At 36.1% G+C, this 27,803-nt stretch overlaps 1 protein-coding gene across 3 annotated transcripts in view; it reads right to left on the minus strand.

Moving 5' to 3' along the window:
- The window catches only part of LOC129259702 (serine-protein kinase ATM-like), a 58,187-nt gene that overhangs the window by 23,927 nt on the left and 6,457 nt on the right, over window positions 1–27,803 (minus strand). For all 3 annotated transcript variants that reach the window (XM_064098088.1, XM_064098087.1, XM_064098089.1), the window contains exons 5-36: window positions 27,507–27,671; window positions 26,939–27,104; window positions 25,994–26,156; window positions 25,157–25,261; window positions 24,702–24,781; window positions 23,631–23,691; window positions 22,886–23,085; window positions 22,379–22,486; window positions 22,092–22,226; window positions 18,912–19,040; window positions 18,347–18,553; window positions 17,505–17,817; window positions 16,165–16,290; window positions 15,366–15,602; window positions 14,690–14,900; window positions 13,166–13,347; window positions 12,529–12,564; window positions 11,722–11,804; window positions 10,312–10,476; window positions 9,688–9,915; window positions 9,211–9,310; window positions 7,962–8,132; window positions 6,963–7,126; window positions 6,131–6,380; window positions 5,500–5,736; window positions 4,606–4,911; window positions 3,805–4,044; window positions 3,206–3,335; window positions 2,553–2,663; window positions 1,840–2,023; window positions 849–993; window positions 254–442 (exon numbers count right to left, since the gene is read on the minus strand). In XM_064098088.1, coding sequence (XP_063954158.1) covers window positions 254–442; window positions 849–993; window positions 1,840–2,023; window positions 2,553–2,663; window positions 3,206–3,335; window positions 3,805–4,044; window positions 4,606–4,911; window positions 5,500–5,736; window positions 6,131–6,380; window positions 6,963–7,126; window positions 7,962–8,132; window positions 9,211–9,310; window positions 9,688–9,915; window positions 10,312–10,476; window positions 11,722–11,804; window positions 12,529–12,564; window positions 13,166–13,347; window positions 14,690–14,900; window positions 15,366–15,602; window positions 16,165–16,290; window positions 17,505–17,817; window positions 18,347–18,553; window positions 18,912–19,040; window positions 22,092–22,226; window positions 22,379–22,486; window positions 22,886–23,085; window positions 23,631–23,691; window positions 24,702–24,781; window positions 25,157–25,261; window positions 25,994–26,156; window positions 26,939–27,104; window positions 27,507–27,671 — 5,327 coding nt within the window. The remainder of the gene's footprint in view (window positions 1–253; window positions 443–848; window positions 994–1,839; window positions 2,024–2,552; window positions 2,664–3,205; window positions 3,336–3,804; window positions 4,045–4,605; window positions 4,912–5,499; window positions 5,737–6,130; window positions 6,381–6,962; window positions 7,127–7,961; window positions 8,133–9,210; window positions 9,311–9,687; window positions 9,916–10,311; window positions 10,477–11,721; window positions 11,805–12,528; window positions 12,565–13,165; window positions 13,348–14,689; window positions 14,901–15,365; window positions 15,603–16,164; window positions 16,291–17,504; window positions 17,818–18,346; window positions 18,554–18,911; window positions 19,041–22,091; window positions 22,227–22,378; window positions 22,487–22,885; window positions 23,086–23,630; window positions 23,692–24,701; window positions 24,782–25,156; window positions 25,262–25,993; window positions 26,157–26,938; window positions 27,105–27,506; window positions 27,672–27,803) is intronic.

Below are 27,803 nucleotides of genomic sequence, written 5' to 3' on the forward strand. Positions count from 1 at the left end.
AACAAAACACAAATGGGGGGGGGGACCATGGATTCTCTGTTACAGGACCAGTTGAAAACTTATTTGATCTCCCATTAAAAGTTTAATAGTGTCTTTATTCAGGAGAATTCAAATTCTATTCTTTTCTTTTTCCTATTGTTGTTGTGTGTTGTGTTTATTTTTTAAAGCGCCATGAGCACCGAAAGGTGGACCTGTGCGCTATGTAAGAAGCCACCATTATTATTATTATCATGATTACAACTTTTCAACTTACCTTAGCCAGACAAACTGGTTCTAGCAGCCTTAGGATCTCATCTCTCACTCCACCGCTCTTGATCAAAGCCACAGTCAGGTCCTTTAACCATTTATCATGACTCCCTCTCACTGGTTGCCATAGTGACTCGTCACCAACATGCCTTACAAAGGCTTCATCAGTGGTGTCTATGGCAGGTAGTTTTATCATCTAGTGATATCAACAAAATAAAAAGAAAAGTGGAACATGTTAATAGTGACTGCAGACACACAGCTTTTCAGCAAAACCTGGTAGAAATATTTATAATGGAAGAAACAATAAATAAGGTACATTGGAATCATGCATTCTATTCAACGAGATTGGATCTCTTTGAGTCTGTTAAAGATTAATTACCATCAAATGTGCAGTAAATATCTCTCTTTCTTTAAGGTGACTTGACTTTTCGGACATTACATGTCGTCCAAATTATCCTACTGGTGGAGATGATTTCCCCTTCTCCATAGCAAACTGAGATTCTAGTTTCAAAAAAACTATAGTGAATATATTCATTTCATCTTTAAGAGAGCTGCATCAACTAACTTCTGCAAAAAACATCAGAATATATCTGACTACATACCTTATTCTTGGATGTTTTGAATGGATACAGATAGGCCAAGAGGGTATCAATGTTCTGAGCTTTGTACTCCTCATAAAATATCTGTCCACTCCTTGTACCTAGTAACATCTTCAGACACTTGGCAGAGGCTGCGACTACATCAACGCTGTCAAAGATAAATAAATGAAACTTTTTACATTACACAAGAGTGCAATGAATAAAAACAGTCCCACAATTAAGGTGGGAAAGAATAATAATGATTGATCTTTGATAATGAATAGGGTACTATATACTGTTGAATGTTTGGACCAGGGGGTCGTTTCATACAGCTGTTCGTAAGTTAAGAGCGACTTTAAGAATGACTGGAGAACCTTTCTTATACGCTAAATAATCACCAATGAACATTAATAGTGAATATCATTTACCAAAAGAAAGGATCACCAGTCGTTCTTAAAGTCGCTCTTAACTTACGAACAGCTTTATGAAACACCCGCCAGATGACATTTCTAATATGTTAAATTTGAATAACATCAAGCAGAAAATATTCTCCAACTTGACATATGGCTTGCTGAATAAATTAGCTACCCCTTTCTCACTGACATTTTTAGTTTTCAACATTTTTCCAATTATTCAGGGATTAGTTTCCTAAAAATAGACAAGAACAGAATCAGGTATTGACTTTACCTACAGAAATCAATGAACTGTCAGATCATTAATATTACAATTTTTGAAGACAATTCTGATATACCTTCTTTTAACATAATCAAATGAATTTAATGAAGTGAAACCATAATTTCATGTGCAAATATCAAACAATCATCTTTGATATAATAACAATAATAATATGGATCTTTCATATAGTACAGTTACTAGATGCATATACTCTACTGCTTTTGAAACTTGTTGTAATGACAATGATTTAATTTCTTAAATTGTGTTTATGTTATATTCATCAGAGATAACGATAATACTAATTAATAATTTAAGCAAATTACATTAAATTTAATCATACCACGGATCAGTAAGGTATTCCTTGAGTAGATGAAGTATAACTGAATTCCTACAGCTGATAGGATCATTGTTATCACTGAATCTCTTCACAGCTGTAGAATAGCTGGCTCCATGTTCTCCTCCACCCCATTTCTTGAGAGCGATAACAGAGAGATCCGGAGATCCAATCTCACCTAGGCATTGACCTATTATGAAATGTAAGATCATACGGAAGAGTAATATTAACAAGTGGAACGTCTCTGACAGTCTTGCCTGTATTACGTGATTCAATAGATCAGACTTTGAAAACAACAACTGAATAATCATTCACAAAAAACACATTAATATGATAATAAAATACTATTTTCATTGACCCTAAAAAAAATGGATGAGCAAGCAATTGTCGGTAGAGTGACGTTTAAAAGAACCAGAGTAATTGTTTGTTCCATGCTCAGAAGGTCATTACCCTCAATATCTATGGTAACAATTTGAATACCTCTATCATGTCTGCTTTGTCTTTTCAGTGTACTGTAACTAAATTAGCATCACTGTCCTAATGCTTAAATGCTATTAGTAAACATTTGAGTAAAAATTATATTTTTCAGCTAAAACAAATTAACCTGGTGAGGTATGATTGCCCTGATTCCCTTACAGACTTAAAGCAGCAAGGAGTTTACAACTTTTTGCTGAAATATTTCATCAAATGGTTTTCATTGCATCGCTGCATCTAATCACCTGCTGCATTCTGCAAGGCAGAAGCTTGGCCATCTTGGTTGCTATGGTCACTACCACACAATGATACCAACTCACAGATGAGTTGTGGAAGAACACTATCTGAAGCATTTTCTATTTTAAAAAATACAAAGAAAGAGTCTATGAAAACCAAAGATTAATACAACAAAGAAGAATAAAAGAACCAAGTGTTCAGGAATATAATTTCTAAATTTTACTGTTTTTCACCATTAATCTACAAGTTTTCTGCAAAAAAGTGATACCAAACTAACCCACACTGCATACATGTATGGGTTCTCACTGACTGTGTTGACATTATAAAAGCTAATATAGTCTCCTAGATATGATTTGAAATTACAATAAATAATATAGTGTATACATATACATGACTAACCTATAATATTTATAGGGGAAAAGTACTTATTTTGCTACTTTGTAACATTTTGTAATGTGGTATGAATGAACCGAGTAGCGAATTAGTATGTTGTCATTTAACTGAGCATGTATCATAAGACTACACTTCTCATATCGTTGCATTGTGGGTTAGGAACTGGGCCAGATTGAGAAGGTTACTACCTGAGGTGGTGTTATACAAGGCTGTGGGTTTGTATTGGCTTTAAAATCGAAATGGAATGCAAACATGGAGCATAACTGACCTGCACACATAGAGACAAGCAAAGCAAGCTCAGCCTTCCTGGATGCAAGCTCATGATGTAAACTATTCAGCCCCTCCAGAGTATGATTCTTACTATGCTGACCACCCCTCATTAGGAAATGGTTGATCTCCTGTAAATAATGGATGCAATCAACTTCGATATCACCATCAACAATTTGAAGAATTTGTATACCTCAGAAAGTATGAACTAGGAAGTCACAGAACTTGAAATCTTGCAATGGTCAAACGGGTAATGCAATTCCACTCAATTCATTACTCTAAAAGGCCTTGCTTTATGGACAACTTCTTTAAAACAACCCTCTTTGTTATATTGGTTTTATAACAATTTACCTACACAGATCAAACTACTCTTTATCAATCATCATTTTTAAAGAGCTTATAGTTGCTAATTTTCCATCCATTTTCTAGCTCGATTGTATACTTTCCACTCTATTAAATCTATAGTGGAGTTAATGACAAAAACAACAATTCTATGACAAAATTATTCTTGCCCAACCAAACAGCCTGATGTGAGTAGCTTTTAACTTCACTTTAAAACCTGCATATTTTATGACAGAACACCATAATACATGTACTTACAGACAAAAGATTTTTATCTTCCTGTTTGCTTTTGATCTGTTCCAGGATCTTCCTAGCTTTCTTGAGTTCAGCTTTGTCTGGGAGAGGGTTGGTGTCTAGGAGTGCCGCCTCAAGCTTGTTATGATTCTCAACCACAAGGAAGTCTACAAGAGACAGTGCTTGCTTGCTGACATCACTAGGGACGTTGCCTACCAAAGGGACTACTGCTCCAAGGATCACCTCTACATGCTTGCTGAACTCCTAGGGAAACAACAAATAACAAAATATTGCAATGGATATAATAACCTCTGTGAGTTTTTTTGTGATCTGGCGACACCAAAATCAATTCAGATAAATGTTATAACATAAAAATCATGCAAACATGGACCAAATTTAAAGTTGGTCCCTTAAAACGTTTGTTAGTTATTGCAAAAACAAGATATTTCCAGCTATATGATGACCTGAGACCTTTGATCAAAAGACCCCAAAATCTAATCAGATCGTCCCTCCAATATGCATGCATGAACCAGATTTGAATTCGATCCCTGAAGTGGCTCTCCATTTAACCCGATAATGACACATCTAATGACCTCTATGATCTTTGACATTTGACACTGAAATCCTCCAAGCTAATCGATCATCTGCACTCCTATATGCATACTTGGGCCAAGTTTGAAGATGATCTGTGAAACAGTTCTGTAGTTTATACCCTGAGATCTAAATCAGGACGGACAAATGAATGACCCCCCCCCCCCGAAAATAATGCCTACGGAAGCATCTACTGTATCATGGTCAAAGGCACCCCATGTCATGAATTCTTACCTCTGAACACTTATCCACAGCCTTCTCACTGATATGCCTCAACATATCAAGACAAGGTATAGCCAATGAAGATGATCCCTCCATGACTGACGACCCGCCCTCCCCTGCCCGATGGATGGTATGGACCAGTGTGTAGATCAAGTCCTGTAGGACATAGACCCAGGATCCTCCTAGCTTGGTATCGAGCTCCTTGATCAGAAGAAGACCAAAGAGACGATATGCCAGCAGGAGACGACGTCTCTCGTTGAGTTGCTGACATCGCCACATCCGCAGGTGAAGCTCAAGGAGAACTTTCTGGATACTATCCTAGAGACGGAGGAGAGTAGGAGGGTTAGTTTGAGGATGGAAGATGTACCGAATCATGCTAAGCGGAGGGAGGGGTAATATTGCATCGAATGTGAACAAAACCAGATTGAAAACTGGATTGAAAACTTTGGATTTTTGACTGATTAACACTAACAATTACAACATTTTAGAGCTGAAGAAGGAATCCAAATCTTTTCTTTACATACAAATCACATATATTCTTGTATTGAGAACTAGATCCAAGAACATCTTTGCATAAATTCCAGTTGGGCTACACCCATTTTGTCTAATACCCATTTGGTTTAATACCACTAGGCGTAATAGATTACATGAACTGTTTATGAACAGAATTGTTATTTCAGGAAGTGCAAGATATCTAGTGCATGAGGTCTAAATTGGACAATCTGGGCATTAGACTAAATGAGAATATGACTAAAAAAGTATTAGACCTACTGCAATGGAGACAAAATAGTAATAAGACCAAATGGGTTTAGCCCATGTGGTACTAGACTATCTGTGAAGCAGACCAACTGCTTGTAAACCAAATGAAGAAAAACCTACTAAGAGGGTGTTGACTATACTACTTACATGGGTCTTTGCCAGGAGTGAGATGAGAGTGAGAGAACTACCCCCGGCATGACAGGTCGTCAGGTGATCTAAGGTGGCCTTGATCATGTATGATGTGAAGAATGGTGGGTCAGGCTCAGGGTCACTTGGGGTCATGAACTTTGAACTATGGCTAGTTTCTGTCCAAGGCTCATACAACATGGTGAGTAGCTCAACGACAATCAGGTCCAAATGGGACTGGATCCAGGCATTCAGGGTCTGATATAATAAAAAGACCCGGGGGGGGGGGGAAATGTCAATAAATTCCTTAAAATGAAGAACATAACTCCCATATACCAGGCATGTACTGTACATGAAATTCAAGTCTTGTTGAAGACAAAATGACAATAATAGATCAGATCAATATGACCAAAAACATGTAATACATGTAGACTGAAGGTTACTTGCATGTCACTGCTTTACTGGAAATAATAGTCATCATTCACTGTTCTAAATGTTCTAAATAAAGAATGAAAGATTCAGTTATACACAAAAGAAACATTCTCTTCTTGACATTCTGATAATCAACCATAACTTTTTTTCGCTTTGTCCCATCATCACAATTCCATATGCACTCAAGATGAGACTTTGAGATGGTGAGTGTGTAGCGTACCTCTTGTCCAATAGTATTCTGCAGTTCCTCCAGACATTGTACCGCCCATGCTGCCCTCTCCTTCTCTTCCTCAGCCTTCTCACTATGCTCTCTAGACTGAGCAAGGAGAGGTAGAAGACTAGCTATGGTCCGAGGGAAGGAAGATTTCAAGAGTTCCTTCCAGTCTTGCTTCAGCTCTCCTGCGATTGATTTCACCATGTCTATCTTCTTCAGTGTGACTAGGTGAGGTATGATGGTTGTATGGTGCTTGCTGCAAGAGATGGGTCAATAACAAGTTAAATTAATTTAGCAATTCAAAAAAACATATCTATCCATTCTTACTTTACATCATGACCTACCTAAGCCATGATGATTTGAGAGTATTACACATTTAGGGGGTCTGGGGCCCGTTGCAGAAAGAGTTGTAATCAAACGCAACTCAAAAAAATCTTGCGCAACTTGATTTTCAGCCAATGAAGCACCTGCATTCGGGACTTGCGCTTGATATTTTGACTTGCGTTTAAACGCAACTCTTTCTGCAACAGGCCCCAGATGTTGATATTTTATGGAATAGCCCATGGACATGAAACTACATTCACCAATTGTTATGTTGATGCAACATGCATCATCCTGGGTTCACCTGAAGTACAATGAACATCGCTGATACTAGTAATATATGTAAAAACAAGTCAGAGCTAGTGCTCACACAGTTGCCCTATGCAATAACGACACATAGCAAATTGAGTTCTCTGCAGAGGCGATATGAGCTTCTGATTATCCGTCGAATTATATCTGATTGATATAGCTGTAAAACATATATTCTTAAAATACACACAAATTATCATGCCATTACCTAAGGAACTCTTGTGAAGAAGAGCAACCCAGAACACCATAGGGGAATTCCCTTATCTCATAACTCTCCTGAAGCCATTGATGAACCAAGAAACCAAGGTGTAATGCAGCTAGATCTTCTCCACTGCTACAGTGAGACGTACCCTCAGCGATACAGCTCAATACCTGTAAAAAACGAAACATTATTCACAATATCATATTCTTTTGCCATTAGATTAGTGGATAGGAGTAAACCAAGGTGTAGTGAAGCTACATCTTCTCCACTGCTACAGTGAGACATACCCTGAGCGATACAGCTCAATACCTGTAAAAAACAAGAAACATCATTCACAATATCATATTCTTTTGTCGTTATATTAGTGGATATGAGTAAACCAAGGTGCAAAATACAGCTAGATCTTTTCTTCTACTACAGTGAGACATATCTCAGCTATACAGCTCATCACCTGTAACAACACAGGATATACTATGCAAAATATTATATTATTTTGTCATTAGATTTATGGATATTATTGAGGCAAGGGTTTCGAATTATCTAATCCAACTGTACCAATTAATTTCAGAACATAGAGAGCATATAACATATAAGGATTTCTCATGATATAGTAATTACAAAACTCAACAGTTGATCGTAGATGCAAAGTCAATCATAAAATCATTTATCTGATCCATCAATAAGCCTTACATTACAGGACATTTCCAATGACAACCCAACTTCACTTGAGAGAAGTCTGACAAGAGATTGAAAATTATAATTTTCCCAGACAATTTATCATACCATAAAATTTAATCAATATGATGAATTTGTATAGCTATATACTATACGGATATATACTACTGCACTTTGGTACTCATATTCCATATCCTACACACTTCAAATGATGATCTATTTAAATGTTTCCCTTCACAGATGTGTATTCAATAAATAATAATGGATCCTAGTCTCTGAAAAAAATTGATTCAAATGCCATCAATCACAAATGAAATATTATAATCAAACCTTTTTCATAACCGATGATGGAATCTTGTTGATCTTTGCTGTGAGCAGTAAGGCAAAAATTGTCTTCTTTTCACAGACGTAACTGCTGAGGGCGACATTTGCTAGGGTGAGCAGAAGACTGGCTGTCCGATTCCTGCTTTCCTCTTTTGACTCCGCCTCTCCAAAGTCGTCCTGAGAAATTAAAATACAAGTGAATAAGCCTAAGCCACATCTTTTGGAACCAGAGAAAGCTGACCAACTTGGGCAAAATATGACTTATGTGAAATTTGATTTGAGATGTAAATTACAAAATAAAATACAAATTTAGGTAGGTTTGTTTACTTTTATACAAGCAATATGGAACACATTTGAATAAACAAATACCAAGGGCCAATTATGGGTAATATTAAAGATAAATGGAATGGAAGTAAACACTAATTTCATGAGAAACTCTGTAAAACCAAGGTTAACTGTCACTTTATCACATAGATCTAGATATGGTACAGTTAAATAAAATGAATTTCTAATCTAAGTTAAAATACAAGTGAATAAGCCTAAGCCACATCTTTTGGAACCAGAGAAAGCTGACCAACTTGGGCAAAATATGACTTATGTGAAATTTGATTTGAGATGTAAATTACAAAATAAAATACAAATTTAGGTAGGTTTGTTTACTTTTATACAAGCAATATGGAACACATTTGAATAAACAAATACCAAGGGCCAATTATGGGTAATATTAAAGATAAATGGAATGGAAGTAAACACTAATTTCATGAGAAACTCTGTAAAACCAAGGTTAACTGTCACTTTATCACATAGATCTAGATATGGTACAGTTAAATAAAATGAATTTCTAATCTAAGTTGAAAAACTATCATACTGGAGATCACCAACACAGATAAGAACATGTGGGACAATGTTTTATTTTGCTTGGAAAAAGAACAATATCTGGCTGGAATGTCATGATTATTTTTCCAATTCCTAAGCACATACACAATTTCTTCCAGAATCCTTTGCCACACGTTTTTATTATTCTTACACACAGACAATGTATCCATTTTCTGGATTCTGTATGAACTCATTTTTCCAAATCATTGACAACTGGCATTTATCTTTAAACAAAATGCATGACAATAAGTAATGATGATCTGGTTTTGATTTTCTGTGGTAAAATGAACATCATTTGCCAAAGAAAGTCAAAACCAAATAAATGCAATGTCAATGTTAGATCATAAAAAGTACATTGGATAATGAATGGTTGACTTACTGATACTTGCATAGCCTCCTCAACAGTCTGATATACCAGATCAAAAGCTTGGTTCTGTGTCTCTGTCTTGTAAGGCTGGGCACCAGATGACTTGAATAAGCTTCAGACAGGAACCATGGGTTGCAGCAGGTTTTATATACATGTACAAGAATAAAATGATGATGATAACAATGACAGTAAAAACAACAATAATCACAATCGTAATCATCCTACTCCCAGTGTAGCCACTTCATATTTTATTAGTTGTTCCTTAGAAGGAAGCTGTCACCTTATCACTGGGAACCAAAAAGGAATTCACAAATAACTCTTTGTGGTCACAAAGATTACCAGTCATCAGAGCTACCTTATCTCTACATACAAAAAATAAAAGATTGCATAAGTTTCCAAATGCATAATGCACCCTCCAAAGCCATAACAAAACTTAAATGTAATATCACCAGAAAATAAGGGAAAAACAAACATAGAGGATACTCTTACCAGCCAACCGCTGTAGCCATATGCATCCTGATTTCATGGGCATTATCCTGAAGGAGACTGGGAAACAAGGTCACGACCCCTGACCTATCGTTGGTATCACCATGACCTCTCTCACGACCTTTGGATTTGATCATTGTCCATTGGCTGTCTGGGTCAATTTTAATGAGAGATTCCATGCATAGCGCCATCTGGTGTCTGACTGGAGTAGAGTAGGTTGACTGCAGCTGCCTGCATAGTAACGGTACAATACTAAGTGTTTAGTAAAATTTGAACAAGAGTAAGACCTTCCATTAGTGGAACAAAGTAAAAAACACGGATAAATAGATATGAAATGAATGAGCATATTAAATACATATATCAAAGATACAAGCTACACATTAATCAAGAATAAACATCTTATCTATAATTGTAATTCTCTTCAGAAAATAAACTTGTAATGAATCATTGTAATGTTATCAATAAAGATTAAACAATCAAAATGAATTGACAAGATATAAATACATTAAGAATTGAACAAATTTTTGGTGTTTATTTGGAATTTCTCCCACCTTTTGAATAAGCTTGAAACAAATGATTTTATTGTTATCAAGAGAGTATGAATAATGATTTCTGAACGTTACCTACCAGAAAGCAGCGAGGAGTAGAAGAGCAACATCTCTGGATTCTTTGACATCTGATGATACCATCCCATCATCACTTTGTGTTGCTAGGTGAGGAGTTATAGTCCTCAGGAAAGTCAATGCTTCTATGCATACCTCCTGAACCTTACGATTAACCGATACCAGCTCTCTATAAAACAAATATGAAAAATAACTGTTTTTAAAGGACAAGTTCACCCCAACAAAAAGTTGATTTGAATAAAAAGATAAAAATCCAAGAAGCACAACACTGAAAATTTCATCAAATTCGGATTTAAAATAAGAAAGTTATGACATTTTAAAGTTTTGTTTAATGTCAGAAAACAGTTATATGCACATCCTGGTCAGTATACAAATGAGGAGACCGATGACGTCATCCACTCACTATTTCTTCTGTATTTTATTATATAAAATATTCTTATTTTCTCCTCATTGTCAAGTAAAACAATGATTAATTCCTCCCTGAACTTGTGGAACTACATGTAGCATTGTTTAATACTATATGGTTCAGTCAAGTTGATCCTTATTGTCAAATCTAAAAAAAATAAAATATTGTATAATTCAAACAATAAAAAACAAAAGAAATAGTGAGTGATGGACATCATCGACTGTCTCATTTACATGTCACTGAATAATGTGCATATCACTGTTTTGAGAAAAATAGGCGAGATTTTAAAATGTCATAACTTTCTTATTTTACATCCGATTTCGATGAAATTTTCAGGGTTATGCTAGTTTAATTTTTCTCTATTTATTCAAATCAACATTTTTCTGGGGTGGACTTGACCTTTAAAGGTTTGCATGGTGGTAAAGAAACGTTTAGGTTCACAGTTCTCCTTGTGATTAGTCCTGAAAAAGACTGATGGGATGGTGGAATGAAGAGAAGTTGATGAGAAATAATAACTAGAGAGAATCGAGTGGGAATTGAATAATATCCCACTTTTATATAGCGCTTAAAAATCAAAATTATGTCTCTAAGCGCTTTACAGATATGCTACCCCGGCCATCGATCCTGGAGTGACGCATACAATGTATGCACTATCTCCACTCCATGGGGAGCATTCCAACAAGAGTTCCAAGACTCAATTGCTAGGCATGCTAATGGGTACCCATTTAACACCTGGAAGGATAGTGGCAGAGAGTGGATTGACAACTTGCTAGAGGACATTAGGCGGTGTTTGAATTTGAACAAATGACCCTCTGATTACAAGGCAAGAGTCAGAACTGCTACACCCCAATGAGAAAGTGATGGATGAGAGGGTAGAGAAGGTTTAAATGATTTCACCTTGTTTGATGGAAACGGGACGGACGGACAGAAAGACAACCGAAAACATACTCAGTCATCAGGCAACCACCTACAGTGGACGGAGGCAGATGAAGGAATGACTATACTAACCTCCAAACCAGCAGAATTGAACTGAGCTCATCGTCTGGAATCTGATTACTCTTTTCTCTGAGACTGGAAGCTACAGCAAAGAACTAATTGTAGTTATGAAGCAAAAAAAAAAGAAGAAAATATCATGATGGGTATATCCTTAAAACATGTACATCTGGCCCCGACATGTGGGATCTTCCTGTAATGATTTGTCTCTGCATTGTACTTCATATAAAAAGGGGTAATGCTCTAAAATTGTTACTGCTTGAGTAATCCGTACAGTAAACTAAAATGAAGAAATGTTGAAGTTGGACATAAACAAGGCTTAATATTTTATGGACTTGCCAAGACGCAAGTTAATAAGACCTCAGTTGAAATATTACCAATCATTCACATATTCAAGGATGGGAAATAGAGAGATATCTAGGTACTATTTCTAATATGAATTTTAAAATACTCATACAATGTATTTAACCCATTGTATACAATTTTTGTTTTCAGTATTTTACATTTTCCATAGACGCTAATCAGATATCTTGAAAAAAAAAGGTGCAATAGGGTAACATCATGATAAAGTTGGTCTTTTTAAACTGAATTGTTACTGGGGGGAAATGAATCAGTAAATATTCACAAAAAGAGTTGTAAAATTACAATTTCTTATCTGATAGATACATGTAAATGATTTTAGATCCTCTTGAAAATGATTGTCATTTCTTTGAATGAAATTCAATTGGGTTCTCTAAATAACGAACAGTAACATGATGACTAAAGAATAGGCTTTGTAGAGGGATCATGCGGTCCCAGTAAGCAACAGGTTTACAAACTCACCAACTGTACGTAATAAGGACTTGTCATATCCACATTCTGCAAGAATAAAGAATAAAATATGTCATGAATAAACAATAGATTCTTTATTGAACTTGATCTTCTGCCCACCTAATAACTGTTTCCATTTCTGTTAAAACTTAGGAAATGTTCTGTCTATTGAACTCATGGATCATCCCTCCCTCCCGTGCTTTTCCCTTTCATTCTCACTTTCATAGTGCACATTTTGGGGTCAGAAAATTAAGTTCTGCGGGAAATTCTTTTAATTTTTGTTCACCCCTGATTCTGTGAAACCTACCTGCTTTCCATACAACGGAAAACTGCAGACATTGAATTGACCTATTAACACTTGATTTGATTTCAGCCAGATCTTGTGCCCTTATCTTTACAGGACTTTTGTAGTGACCCCCAAAAAGAAGAAGTATAACAGTGGACATGTTTTCCATAGACCACAACCCAAGTTATCACATGCATAGGGACAAATGGTTTAAATCTAATTTTTTCATCATTTTAGACTTTATTGTTTCAATAAAATCACATACCCATGAGAAAAATGCATTCTCATACTCAGATTCAGCAAGAACATCTAGACATTCCACTTAACTTCTTGGTGAACTAAACTGATATTAAATCTCCTTACCTCTTCATCATCAAACAACTTGAGCAATCTCTGTGTGACTGTATTCCTATTAACTCTGAGCTCACCAGTCACCTGATCACCGGTGTCACATGACCAGCACCATGATGATAGGATCTTAGCACATGAGATGGCTAGTTGTTCATCATGTGGGAGAGAGTCAAGGGACAGCATGCTATGTGTTCCTGAATGTACGAGTGATAATTGATAAGTATGAAGGAAACCAACCCCTCATTTAAGAAAGAAAACCCCTCTTTAAGACGGAAACCCCTCACTATAAGACTGAACCCTGGGTAGCGTTTCATGAAAGGACTTGTCAGATGTTTTATCCGACAAGTCATGTTTTATCCGACAGTTGCAATAGGAACAATGCTTCTTAGCCGATAAAAATCAAGGAAAGTTGTCTGATCCAACAACTTGTCAGACACAAAAGCCTGAATTCACAAAGGTGGTTTATGCAGATTTCCTGTATAAATTACGCTTATTTACCGTGTATATAAAAAAATGTCCAATGCTGATGCGCGCTTTTGTCACAGTGCGCCAAATTGACGCCTGTTGCCGTGGTCATCCACGCTATTTTATTCATGAGTCCACTGTTTGAATTAATGAGTCCACTCTTCAAACAGTTGACTCATGAATAAAAGAGCGTACTTAACCATGGCAACAGGCATCAATTTGGCGCACTCTGACAAAAGCGCGCAGCAGCATTGGACATTTTTTTTATATACGCGCCGCAGTAAATAAGCGTAATTTATACAGGAAATCTGCATAAACCATGGGTTCAACCGATGGTTTTAAAAAGCACCTTTGTCAGTTCAGGCCAAAATGTTGAAATGCTCCCCAGATTTGACTTTAACTTCTTCAAGACACCTTAGGAGGCAATCAGCAAGTAAACAAATGTGTGAGGTAATGCTATCCTATGGCTGGAGAAGCATTCTCTTGACAGTGTGATAGAAGGAGAGCTGAAGGGACAAAGGGAAGTATGGTGGCTAGATTTGAGAGTGAAAGATATTGTTATAATTTCTAGTTCTGAGTAAATAAACATGGCTGAGATGATAGCCAAGAAAGTTGGGAGCATTTCAAAGAGGGTCGATAATTATATTAATGCCTGAACAAAATATATAGTGTACTCTTTGTTTTTAAATAATGGTACATGCATTATCCTTCTCATGTGAGCAATCACCCTCATCTCTAAAACACAAACAGTCATAGTACTTTACTTAGCATCCATCTTGACCTAAAATAATTGAAAGTAACTTCTGAAGATGATAAATCCATATGATCTTTGAATAGCCTTTTGAATTGCCCAAATTCGTGCAACTCAAAAGGTGTTTGGGCCAGAAAAATATTTATGGACAAGAGATAAAACGCAAAAGAGACATGGTCGTTTTTTTTGCTGGGGAATGAGATGGTAAACAACGCCCTTTGAAGAACATGTTACTAAATGCCTTTGGAAATATGTAATGTTAATGGGATTTGTAACTTGTTTCTAACTGAAAAGTTGGCGAACCACAGCCATAGACTCACCTATCATAGAATCTTCTCTTGACTTGTGTCTCTTCTTCTCAGCCCTGCTACTACTGCTAACATGAGATGAGATAGTAGTCACTTCACCAAAGTCATCATCTAGTTCACTCTGGGTCTGTGTGCTGGGAAACTCATCATCGGAACCTAGCTCCATGAAATCACCAAAAGGGTCATGGCCATTGACCTTTGACTCATGCTTCTGACTTGACCCCTTTAAATGAAACAATGAGACAACAAGGAATGAACATTGTAACTGCAGACCAACAGCTGGACAGAGAAAGAGTCCCATGAAGAAGAACTCGAAGAAGTACTCCTAAATCATTCACCAAGGAGGAGATATGTTTAATTTCTTTATTTCATATACATGTAATATACTTCAAATAGTAATTTCTAAAATAATGGCACACTTTGATATATGCTGACCATCATTCGCAACAAGCAAGTCTTAGAATAACCATTGAGCAATATGAGAATTATTTATTTGACCATACATTGTTTACATAACTATACTAAAAAGTTTGGGTTCAAATGATTTACTTGCTACTGGGATTTAAAAAAAACACATAAGTATCTATACACTCTATCTGACATTGACGTAAGTGAAACTTGTTTTTGTTTCTGATAGTCTAACAGAACAGTACAATTCATAAAAGACATGAAAGGAAAGACATCTTACTCTTTTGTAAAGGATGTCTAAAAGGGTGTCAAGTAACTCAGGAGGTGTGCTTGATCTGACAAGGTTTGCCATGAATTGACCTGCCTCCCCCTGCTGTCCAGACTGGCTGGTATAGAGGGGTAACAGCACCGAGCAGAGAGACATGAGGGAGTGTGCTCTGCTGATAGAACTGTCTGGTGTGAGATCTGACTGGATGGCAAGCTCCTTGAAACCAGCTGTGAATCTCCTCAGAAGAATCTAGATTATATCATTAGTTTAAGACAAATATCTCATTTATTTAACAAAAAAATTAAATAAAGAACTCAGAAAGCACTTTATAAAATTGGGACATCCTCTAAAAGCCATTTCAAATGAGGAAAATATCATTATACATAGTGTAATATGTAGATCTGCCAACAATCAGAAAAGACTATTCTATCCTCCAAATTTGGTATTTTTCATCCACATTTGCATTATCTCAATTGACCCTATTTCTATTTTTTTTTTAATCATAATTCATTGACAGTTCTCATGCGGCGCAAATGCACACCTATTCTGCTCTACAAGCTACAGTATGGTCTCCTTCTGTGTCTGTACTGTCTAGATTCCACATCGTTTCAGTGCTTGTATACGTGTTAACATACAATATCATGTGTATTCATATGAAAGTAGCTCTTCTTATTTTCCTCTTTTCAGCCCTGAATTTGTACTTTCATATTCCTGTCATATTTTTATAATACTAATTTCTCATTTTCCACAATTGTTTAGCTCTGAACAAGTAGCATTTACAGATGAATGTCTTTTGAAGGTTGAACTGTACCTTGATATGTTTCTTGATGGGTCCTTCCATTGCCTCTCTAGCTGTCTTCTCACAGTATGTGATAGTTCTTTCCAAGACTCTGGACAATGTGCAAGCTAGTTGTCCTAACATCTCACAGTGATCCACCTAAACAACAAATTTAAAAAAAATATATAAATCACAACAATAGGGTTGATAACAAAGTAGCAACTAATTTGCAAAGGAATTTAGGTGCATTCTTTCAATTAAACATTAGAAGGACTGATCATCATCAGCATCATCAGCAGCATCAGCGTTTGGACTGTTTTCTCACTTTGTTTAGTTGGACAGTTCATTTCCTTGATGGCTCTCTTCCATACTGTCTTGTCATTTAGGTCCATGTGGGTAATGTTTGACACTTATCTGTCATATTTTATACCCCCCCCCCTGTTTGTGAGGTCTCCCACTGATGACCTTAACCATACTTTCAGGGAAATAAATGTTCAAATAATACAAAATGTCAATATATTTTTCTATTGCAAACCGGCAATCTCCAAGTTATCAGGCCATTGTCTCACAATTTCACCTCTGGAAAACAGAAACCAATAATCTCTCAAAGTCAGTACGTCATCTTGGTCCCATTATTTGGAATTCCTTGCCTCCTGAAATTCAACACACACAATTCAATTCACTTTTTAAAAAACGATTAAAAAAATTCTTCCTCTCCAACCTAAATAACCATTAAACAGTTTTCCACTCGGCATTTTAGAGGGCCGGAATGTGGCGTCGCAGCAGTATTCTTTTTGTTTTTTTTCGTAATGATTCACTTGACCGGCTGGCATGTCGTCGGTGTTTTGGTTTGAAAGAAAGTACTGACGACGTGCCCGCCGATCATTGCAATCAAACTCTAATATTACTGTTGTGGCGACACATTCCGGTACTCTGTTCTATTTGTAAATCATTTTTTTATAACTATTCTTATGTTTAATTCTTGGTTTCCCTTTTTGCAAGCCTTTGAGGCTTTTTGGGATACCTTTTTCTTTCATTATTTTTTTTCAAATCTTATCTTAATGTTTCATGATTATATTTGTATATTTATGTTCAAAATAATGTATGATATTTGTATGTTTTTACATGTATATATTATTGAAAGAAATAAATGAGAGTATTTCCACTCTCCCTCAATACAAATGCATCATTGGAGCATGTACATGTACCATTAAACTTGTAGAAAAAATAGTAGTGAATATGAATCTCAAATGAACTTTCTTTTCTTCCTTCATTTACATCTATCTATACAACAGTGAAAACAAAAATTTCATCTCCTTAACTCAATCTATAACAAATGAAATCAAACCGCACTTTACTTTCTTCCTACTCACCTCCTTGCATTGCGAGTCAGTCACAAGTTTCACCACATGTCCCAACCTCTCCAGAACACTCTGGACAACCATCATGATCACCACTCCCTCCGTTGGGGGCGCTCTTAATGTTTCGTGCTTGACAGCATTTGCTTGAGAGTCCTTTGTAAGTGGAATGTGAAAGGAAGCTCTGAGGTACAGTTCCTCTATGAAGGCCAATCGAGAGGTTCGGCTTGCAGAGTTTGACGGAGCAGGAAGCAAAGTGTTACACTGCCCTCTGCAGTTCTTTGCGAACAAGACTGTCAGGAGACTGGCCAGTATGTCCCTAGGAACACTGGTAATGAAAGCAGATAAAAAAAAATGAAAATCCAGATTTTATTGTTTGAAAAAGAAATCTGAAATAGAAATACTCTGAAAATTCATTTTGTGCAATTGATCATGGGCTTTGCAGCCACTGTGCAGCGCCAAATCAACATTGCTCTATCAAATTGTTAAACGCCAACAGGGTAGCAGCAACTCCCATCTTTTAATGTCTTTTGGTCTGACGTGCCTGGGGCGGTTTGACAGTAATTAAAGTAATATGAATATATCCCCATGCATTGTCTGCCATCCCTCTCACCCTTCCAAATCACCCCTCCTACTCCCCTACCATTTCATCTTCTTCCTCCATCTTCATCACAGTCAACACTTGGAGCAACATCACTACACAATTCATGAAGTTGGTCTGTTGCTTGATTCATAAAGTTAGAATAATCAAGTTACGAATGACCTTGTACAAGAATTGTTTGATGAAGCTGATTCTAGTCACCTACATATAAAAACTTCATCAATTTTTGATGACATACAGTAACTAAACACACTACCTTTTCAATATTTGCGGTGTGATGGCTAGTCTTTCTCCAGCATCTTCTACTTCTTCAGCAGGCAAGATCCAATTGAGTAGCTGGTGTCTGAGTGGATACTGACCCTTCTGAACACCTGTCAAAGAGGCTAACAAACCTACCTGGCAAACATGGTTCTCAGGAATAGGATGACACATCATCAAGGTCAACAAAAAAGTAACGGAACACCTACAAGGAAAATGAGATGGACAGGTCAGAACAAATATTCTTTGAAAATACTACTGGTACTCCAATATACATTGCATTATGAGTGTCTGTCAGCCATTTGGCCAAACTGTGTCAGCCAAAATTTTCATACCTAAGAATTAAGTTTATCAAATAAATGATGAATTACAAACTTAAAATCAGGGTTGTAATAACACACATTTCCAAATGGTGGGGTTTTCTTTCAAATATTTTGAAGAAAATGCTTTTATTTCACCAACCCTGATTATCAATTATCATTCAATTGGATGAGGTCTGCAGGAAAACACTCTAAATAATTTCTCTAATAAAATGAGGCAAGTGTTGATTTTAGTGATCTCACCTTGAAGGCTGTATGACATCAGGTAGAAAGAGCTTCCATACTTCCTTATCAGGCTTTACAATCCCATAATGCACCAGACAGGTCAAAAGGTCAAATCCTTCATCCTCAGCAGAGTGTAGGCAAATAGTTCTATTGAATGAAAAAAAAAAATGAAGTGTGCACTTCAAAGTTCTCTGTTCGTATCTACATAACTATTATACTATACTTTGAGATCAAACACAAACTTAGAAGTCAAATTTCTTTTTAAACATGCAATTAATAGGATAGGGTCTAATACGGGTCTTAAAATCAACATATGGGAACAAGTTTGGCAATCTAGTCTAATAACTAACAGAGCCCTAACGAGCTTGCACAATATGTTATTGTAGAACTTCTGAAAAATGAGGAATTCAAAAGTTACCTAAAAACAACAGTGAAAGAAGCCATCAAAGAACAAATAGTGCTAGATGCATTGGTGAAAACAGTTGAAGAACAAGAAGGAAAGATTATGGATCTAGAGGCTAAGGTTGAATCCAAATCTAATGAGATTGAAAATTTGAAGAAAACCATTGCTTCTGCTACTAACAACGTTTCTTTGACCGATCGTAAGCTAAACGCTCTTGAACAGTACACAAGGAGAAATAGTATTCGTGTTCATGGAATCCAGGAAACACCTAATGAAGACACAGACGCCCTTATCATCGAACTTGCTCAGAAGAAGCTAGGAGTTAACTTAAAGATGGACGAAATTGATCGTTGCCATAGAGTTTCTTCCCCAACTGCTGCTAAGAGTGACCCTAATGACAGAGGAGCTGCGCGTAACACACGGAATCTCCCCAGTCCAATTATTGTGAAGCTCGCTACATATCGCATTCGCTCAAAACTCATCGCAGCTCGGAAGAATCTGAAAGGAACAGGAATTTTCGTTAATGAAGACTTACATGTAACTAGATCAAACGAGTCACTATACCACAAGGTTCGAAAACACAAGAAGGTCTCGCGCTATTGGACATTAGATAGAAGAATTTTTGCCGGTGTTCCTACATCATCTGGCAACATCGTGAAGAAGCTCATCACATGCGATGAAGATTTAGCGAGACTGTGACTGTGATTCGACTTTGCTTTGTTCCTCCTGTTTGGACATCTTTTAACTTCTATACCTATGATATCTTATGTACTGAGTCTGTATAACTCAATGTACATTGTGTGCATGTGCGGAGTTTATATTGCTCTCTGCTCTGCTCTCCATTTGTACATGTACTTGTACAGTACCAGTCACACATCTTTGATGCCTGTTTGCCTGGCTCAGCCAGGAATCAGTGAATTACATGTATCTATTGTTCTCCGGTTTGAGGCAGGTAGGCAGTATCGGGGATGTGTGACTGGTGGTGTTATTTAATTGCACCTGGCAAGACTTTATTAAGCTTTTTTTTTATTCTGTCAAACTAGTCTTAAGCATTAAAAAAATCTAATATCACTTTTTTGTATTCTTTTCTTTTGAATAATATATAAGTGTAATTTTTGTATGTATAATCTTGAGAGCCAATATCTGAATGATATTACAAGATTAAATAGATTTTTATCACCTGATGTTGATACCGAAGATGCTACTTTTAACTTATCTAATAATGTTTTTTCTATTTCTAAATTCAATACCAAATTGAGGGATTGTGTGTCAAATAATAATTGTATAAATGATAAACATTTTTCATGTATACATATAAACTGTCGAAGTCTTTCTAAGAACCATGAGAATTTGATTTCATTCTTAAGCTGTTTAGATATCAAACCTACAATCATAGGCCTAACAGAGACTTGGATTTCCGAATCCACACCAAGTGCAATATTTAATATCGATGACTATAAATTTGTTGGTTTAGAACGTAAGAATAAAAGAGGTGGAGGAGTTGGTTTTTACATAACTGGCTTACTGTTAATAAATTAACCTTAAATGTTAAGAAATCAAATTTTTTGGTTTTTACAAATAAAAATAGATCACAATTCAAATTTGAGGTTTGTTTAAATGATAAGCCAGTTAATGAAGTAACATTTACTACCTTTCTAGGTGTTAATGTTGATAATACATGTAAGTTAACTTGGAATGAACACGCTGGTGTCATCTGCAATAAAGTTGCCAAAATCGTTGGTGTTATGTATAAACTCCACACATTGCCGAAGAATATTCTTCTTTTATTGTATAATACCTTGATTTAACCATATTTGAATTATTGCAATATAGCCTGGGGTAATGCCTTCCAAACACATATTAACAGAATATTTCTTTTGCAGAAAAAGGCCATGAGAATTATAACTCACTCTTCTTATCTCTCCCATTCTGGACCATTGTTTACATCTTTTAAAATTTTGAATATAATGGATTTGAATAGAATGAATATTGCACTTTTCATGTTTTTCTATAAAAAGGATCTCTTGCCTAATTCACTTAAGAATTATTTTTTATTAAACACATCTGTACATACTTATTCAACAAGAAATGCCTAAAATATCCATATTCCACAGTGCAGTACTTCCATCTTCAAAAACAGTATATTTTATCAAGGACCAGTTATTTGGAACTCAATCCCTTCTGACATTCAATCAAGCCCTTCGGTATCTGTTTTTAAAAGGAAATACAAAACATTTTTATTGTCTAAGTCTTAGATTTATTTTTGGTTCCCCCCCCATTCTCATTTGGTTAAGGTTTAGTTAGGTGTTTGTTTGTTATGTTTTTTTGTTTGTTTTTTTCTCATTGAATTTGTGATTATATGATGTTTTTAATATTTCTTTAACTTTAAGTACAATTTTTGTTATGGGTTGGCCTCACACAAGGTTTCTTCCTTTTTGGTCATTACCTTCCTCACTTTCTTTAAATTTGATGTTCATTGTATTTACATTGTCTATTTTTTATGTATTTTTATCTTGATCTCTTGAGGAGAAAATAAATGAAACTTGAAACTTAAATGGTTGAGCAATTCCGCAAAGTATGTATGTCCAACCGCCTATATGTGGGACCTTCCGAAATTATTTTTCTAGTTTTCTAGCTCACATGAAAGTTTGTCATCCTCTCAAATGGCTTGAGCAGTTCATGAAGTTTTGTAATGAAGAATATGGGGTCAAAGAGGTTTTAATTTTATAGAATTGCCTGAGATGAATTATAACAGAGACTAAAAATACATGTTGAACTAACAACATAATACATACCTGATAGTTGCACTCCAAACTTTACCCCATTCTCTGCTGAGCTGATCTTTGGTATGTTGTAGGAACTCTTGCCTTGACACCTGACTGGCTGCTATGCACTGAAGACATCTCAATACATGACTCTGTAATTGGGTCCTAGCACAAAAAAAAAAAAAAAAAATCTGCAATCTTCACAGGAAAAACAAGTTCCCCATCCCCTTTCTTTGTAAAGCCTGGATTCATCCTTGCCTTAGCTGTGAACCAACTTCTCAATTTGAGTAAGGAAATAATAACATTATTACACATACCTCTTGCTATGAGCCTGGAGGTTGTGCAGGGTGGAAACATAGAGGGCATACTCTTCTTCAGGAAGATCTTTGGGATACTTTGTGATTATTGCTGCAAGTAACTGTAACCTGAAAATGGATTCAAAATGACACTGTTAATTGTTTCATCGTTTAATATCCACAGGACATTAAGACGTTAGATGATTATGAAATATGTGCTATACAAGTGAAGGATGCTGTTGCCACGATCATCACCATAAACAGCACTACCATCATCATCATCGTCATCATCATCATCATCACCGTCATCGTCATCATCATCAGTATCATCATCATCATCATCAGTATCATCATAATCATCGTCATCATCATCAGTATCATCATCATCATCATCATCACCATCATCAATGTTGTGCTAATTACGGTTCAGGCAAGTATGATGTCAATTAAACGTGTTGCGAAGAAGATAAAGGACCATAGCATATTTATTGGTATGAAACATACAGTGATTACTGAATGAGTGTTTACCATGGAATGATGGAAGCATGCTGAAGAGGTTGGGAGATGTACTCCCGGAGGAGTTCCCATCCAGACTCAAGTCGTCTTCTCTTAGATGGTGTAGTCACCTGACTGGTTAACCTACCAGTCACCTGACTGAGTCTGCTGGTAGAGGTCACCTGACTACTCTGTAGGTTCACCTCATATGATACTGCACCTGCTTTGAATATCTGTTCAGGTGATGGAGGTGAATATGAATTAGTCACTGACTAGTGGAACCGGGTGGCCCTTGTACTAAGCCTATGACGATTACAGATTTCAGTAATTAACAGTTTACAATCCTATAACATGTAATTAATAATTTTCTGATAATTCCCAAGGTCAATACAAATTGAATATTAAAAATATGAATGATGTTTTCAGGAAACATTATTCTACTGACAAAAGTGCAACACATCAACCAATTTGGTGGTAAACAATCATTTGTAAATTTCAGCTGGTATATTCGTTCCTGGTATATCTCCTGTGCTTCTAGATAAGTCCGACAAATTGATGCTATGATAATATTACCTATAAGCTAAGTTCAAAATAAAATAAACTGATGTGTTCCTTATCAACCAATCAGAGACTGGTTGGCACTCATTTTCCTGAGACATCAGATATCATATATGCGGGCATCTAAACCAGACATACAACAATATGAATAAATACAAAACATATGACAATGAATAAATAATATTAAGTAAGCTACTTCATGGAGTATGACAATATTTACCTGATGACATACATCAGCGGCAAAGTCAACCAGGTCCTGCTTGAAGCTTATATCTCGTTTTCTGTTAATACATACACAAGAAACATGACTTAGTATTAGTATTATAATCTGAATAACATTTAAAAATTGTTAGTTTGTCAACATTAAAGCTAAACAATGATTTCATGAGAGAGTCTTCACACTTCAGGTCAAAAGTTACCATATCATCATGATAGGGTTCCCAGGTTTTCAAGAAAACAAATTTCCCTAATTTTTCCCTGACGAGATTTAAAATTTCCCTGATAATTATTTAAACCCATTCCAAGTTCCGTATGTTTTCTAAGTTGTTGCAGTGAATTACATGTATTTTCAGCATAAACAACAATAATGTAAAACTAAATAGTACCACCATAACCAGTCATTCAATGGATGTTGGTTTGATATGCAACAAAATTTAACAGAGTCTGACCGACTACCGTGCTTTAGACTTTTGGGCTGATCAAAATTCCCTGATTTTCCCCTCGTTTGAGGCATTTTCCCCTGATTTGAGGTATATTTTTATCAGATTCCCTGATTTTTCCCTGACTGGAAAAAAGTAAAATAATTTCCCCTGATTTCTCTGATGGACTGGGAACCCTCTAGATCCATATCTGGCTCACATTTAGCTGATGGACGATGACACTGAAGACCACCAACACAGATAAGCACATGCGGGTCAAGGTATGTTACTGGTTAGAAAAGGCCCTCAACCTGGAATGTCATGCTTTTTTTGTGGATTTCTAAGCAATTATACGTTGTCTACCAGAATCATAAGGCACATATTTTTCATTTGTACATACAAACACTTTGGTGGTAATATCATAGGATTTTGTTCCAACTCATTTTTAAATTGCATTATATTTAAATCCCTCTCAATATCATCCTCCACCTTTCTTTACAGGAAACTTTAAACATACAATGTAAATATAATTCTAATTTCAATTGTATACATCGACTAGCAACTCTATTAACTTGTGGTAACATTTAACCAAAGTTCATCCCACCTACAGTACAACTAGCAGGTAAAAGTTGTAGGAACTGATCATGACTTACCCAGCCCCTTTGAGCTTGAGTTTAGAACCTTCTTGTTTCCATTCTCTAACCAGCTCTTCATATAGACTGATCAACTGACCCTGTAAGAAACAGTGAGGACAGAGTTTAATTGGTTCTCAGTCACAGGGAATTGAACACAACCATATTAAGCATATGCAGAGACAAGCAAATGTGTAACAGCATGGAAATCCTTCATTCACTACAAACGATTGTATACAAATATGGAAAACCATTAAAGTAATGGTTTATAGAACATCCTCATTTAGCTGTACCAGGGCAATTAAACAAAGTATACATGTATATCTTCCACACAATTCCCCTATATATGTGGCCTTTTAAAATTCATACCAAAAAAATGTAATGCACTTAATTATCACGACTTGAGTAGTTGTGAAGTGAAGTTAAAAGTGAGGGAAATATTTGTTAGAAACACGCAAGAAGGTCAGAGAACTCACTTTCCATTGGTCAAAGTCTATAGCATAGGCTCCCTCTTCCTCCGTCATGACACCATGTGGATGATGGGCACTCATCTGAAGACTTAGGAAGGTTACCAACTCATCCTGCAAGGAAAAAAATTATAGCACCTTGAGCACTCCACAGAATGTACATGAATATTTTATAAGCCACTTTATTATCATTATTATCTAACCTATTAGAGATCAAGAACAACATTATCTGGGGCATTGGTTTATAGAAAATTCATGCTCTTGTAAAACTGCAACAGAATATTTGCAATTGATCGCAAATATTTTCTTGCAACACCCCCTATGAACAACATTATCCGGGGCGGTGGTCAATGGAAAATACATAATAAAATCAATCATTACCAATGGCTTAACAGATCAGTTTGATATACTTGTGTTGATCTGCTTTAGGTAGGGAAAGAATTGTTGGTTTTAGTTTACAAAGATGATGGCTCATATAGGGAGCAACTTGGACAAGTATATGAAACTAGTTATGATACTTTTTACACAAAATATCCTGATAAACTGGGTAAATGCAACAGCTGAAATGTTATCTCTGTCAACCAGTTAACTTCTGATACCCTCCCTCCTTCACTAATTTGAAATAAGATTAATCTTCCAACGTTTTCAATTTTCAAAATGTTGCCTTTTGTGCCCCACTGAAAGTGCAGTCCACCCTGGGACACATGCCCCCTATGTCTCCCAATGCCTTGCTGCCAATATGACCTACATGTACTTCAAGGAGTCCTATCCAAGCTTTTTCATACATGTAGATAATGCCCTCTGGAGCAACCTAAAACTGAATATGTGAAACACTCTATAACTCACCCTTATAGTCTGAGCCGAGTTCTTTCTCCATGCTGCTATGAGGTATGTGAAGGAGTCTTCTCCCAGCTTACATAGATGATGTCTTCTATCAGGAGCTACATGGAGACTGAAGGTGTTCAGAGCTGACAGTGTACAGGAGATCACTGTTGTACTCCTTTCAGTTCTAGATAGTAAAACAAATGTAATTGTCCTGGCTTATATAGCACAATTACTTTATCACAAGTCTCTAAGTGCTCTACAATAATGCAGTATTACCCTGGCTTGAGCAGAGCAGCTGTCATGCACGCTATATTTCAAGGAATAAATTGCAAAATTATAAAACAGTAAAATCTGAAGAAAAGGATGCCATTTGATAAACTAAATTGTACCGATATAAAACCCCAGCTAATGGCTGTTCTGGCAGAACAATACGTCTTTGCCGTTTGAAATAGCAGAGAAATGTATTTGTGTATCTTTGATGAATCATTTCAGTCTCAATATACAAAATTCCATAGAATAGAATAGAAAATTATAAATTTGATACAAAACAATGACATAAACGAAATCGATTCAAGAAAAATGGAATAAACTAGATGAATTCTCGATTGCACTCAGTTGAAATTTATGCCACAGCCATTGCCAGACTAAGAATACATCACACATCTCACTTCTAAAAACATTACAATAATGAGCCCTGTGACCCCATGATCCCAAAATCTATTCAGATCATTGTCTCTCTAATATACACACATGAACTGAGTTTGAATTCGATACATCAAATGGTTCTTTAGTTTCGAGAAAAAAAAAACAAAACAGACGTACAGCCAGACATATCAACGATTAGAAAACATAATTTCTTCGGCAACCACCAAAAACAAGCAGCGCCACTAAAATAGCTACAAGTAATAGATTTTTACTCTGTAACTCTGTTGACAACAAATTATAAACCTAGATCAGGAAATTTACCTGATTCTTTTGAGCATGCTCCTAAAGAAGCTAAATAGATGGCTTGCTGGAAGTGCTCCTTGAATGGTTGCCCCGGCAACCAGTGACTGAACAGCTCTGGCCTGTGGGTCAAGACTCACACTTTGGTCAGTCTTATGGAGTGCCATAGTGACTGTCTCAATTAGATCTGGAAGAATAATGAGTTTTTAATGATTAAAGTTTACATAAATTTTCACTAAAAACAACATGTGAATTTTATTTGAAGTAGAGAGTAGTAGCTGGTTCTGGAGCAACCCAAAATTGCATATTCATGATGACACTAATAATGATGATGGTGATGATGGTGACGATGTTGATAATGATGGTGATGATGATGGTGATGATGTTGATGATGATGGTGTGGTAATGATTATGATGATGATGGTGATGATGGTGGTGATGATGATGATGTTGAGTATGATGATGATGGTGATGATGAAAATGGTCCCAATAATCACAATGATGAAGATGGCAGGATGATCAGGATGTGAAATGAGAAATCATAGGCCCATTGAACATACTGCATCTCAAAATTTGAGTGAATACTGACCAATCCAGGTGCGTTGATCCAATTCATGCCAATACTTCTGACATCCCAATACATCCCTAGTTATAATGGAACAACAATCAGCACCAAACTCAGGACCGGTGAAATCATCCTTCAGCAAGGAAATCAGCTTTTTAACCAGCTTCACAACAGAGAGCTGCGGCCCACCTAGACACACCAAGAATAACATCAGGAGATAATGATTAGAACAATAATAATGAGATAATGTGATGTTTTGTTTATTCATAATTCATGATAATAAAAAAGTAATGTTTCAGAATAACGTAATGAGACATAAAG

This window comes from Lytechinus pictus, chromosome 4 (genome assembly GCF_037042905.1).
Source record: "Lytechinus pictus isolate F3 Inbred chromosome 4, Lp3.0, whole genome shotgun sequence".
Classification (NCBI taxonomy): Eukaryota; Metazoa; Echinodermata; class Echinoidea; order Temnopleuroida; family Toxopneustidae; genus Lytechinus; species Lytechinus pictus.